General features: G+C 32.2%; 1 protein-coding gene across 1 annotated transcript in view; it reads right to left on the reverse strand.

The window, feature by feature from the left end:
* LOC108723250 (G-protein coupled receptor Mth2) overlaps nucleotides 1-717 on the reverse strand; it is a 4,235-nt gene extending 3,518 nt beyond the window's left edge. Inside the window, exon 1 of the mRNA XM_018448819.1 lies at nucleotides 3-717. Coding sequence (XP_018304321.1) covers nucleotides 3-569 — 567 coding nt within the window. The 5' untranslated portion in view covers nucleotides 570-717. The remainder of the gene's footprint in view (nucleotides 1-2) is intronic.
* Nucleotides 718-990: the final 273 nt, after the last annotated feature.

The raw sequence follows: 990 nt of genomic DNA on the forward strand, positions 1-990 counted from the left end.
TAATTATCCTCTCCACGAGAGATGCACCGTCCCTTTGTCGTCATCAAGATATTACCAAACGGACAACAGAACTGAATGCAAGTAATATCATCATTGCACGCTTCATATTGAAAGGTAGTTTTAATTATTCTATTGGAATCAAGTTTGTACGATATAGAATTGTTCTTGTCTTCAGTTTTGGTCAGATTTTTATTAATTTCTTGTAATGTGAAATCATTGATATCTGTCGAATTCGTACAAAACTCCATAGATGTCTGATTATTATCTTTGTGATTTTTTATTATATTTTCACGAGACTCGTATCCCACCGAGTCATTCTTGCAATTGTTCTTTGTAGAATTAATACAGGATTCATATTGCATTTCATCGTTATTCTTAATAGAATTTTTCTGTGAACTGCGTGTTAATTTCATCTCTTCATTTCGATATTTTATAGAATTTACAAGAGGATCAGACTGCACCGTCAAGTTGTCGCTCTGCTCATTGCCATTCGTAAAATCATCCTGAGATTCCGAGAACGAAGTAACAAACAGAAATGCGAAACAAAGTACGATACTTGGTGGACACATCGTTAAACTATTGAAGCGTCGAAATCAACTTGGTGTTTTTTTAAGTCTTGTACAATGATTTGGTCTGAAAAACAAAAAAATAAGGTTTTTGGAGTGAGCACGTGAATGCAAGTTAAAAAAATCAATGACATTGAATGAAGAAGGTATCTCACAAGGCCCTTCATTAGCCATGAATAATGATAGAGCGACTAAGAGATTTTGTTCCTTTTGAATTTTATAAAGAATTAATTTTATCTCTAGAGAAATCCAACACGATCTCTTTGAAATATATTGTATAAGTAACTATGTAAAATGATTGATAAAAAAGTGATACAGCTAGGAAGCGATCTACATCTCAATTAAATGATTAATTATACGTGAAAGCGAACAGTTTTATTTGTTTAGAAATATTAATTTCATCGTACTGCATGGTGGTTTTTAT

The sequence above is a fragment of the Mycetomoellerius zeteki genome, unplaced genomic scaffold (genome assembly GCF_001594055.1).
Source record: "Mycetomoellerius zeteki isolate Tzet28-1 unplaced genomic scaffold, Tzet1.0 scaffold228, whole genome shotgun sequence".
NCBI classification, from domain to species: domain Eukaryota; kingdom Metazoa; phylum Arthropoda; class Insecta; order Hymenoptera; family Formicidae; genus Mycetomoellerius; species Mycetomoellerius zeteki.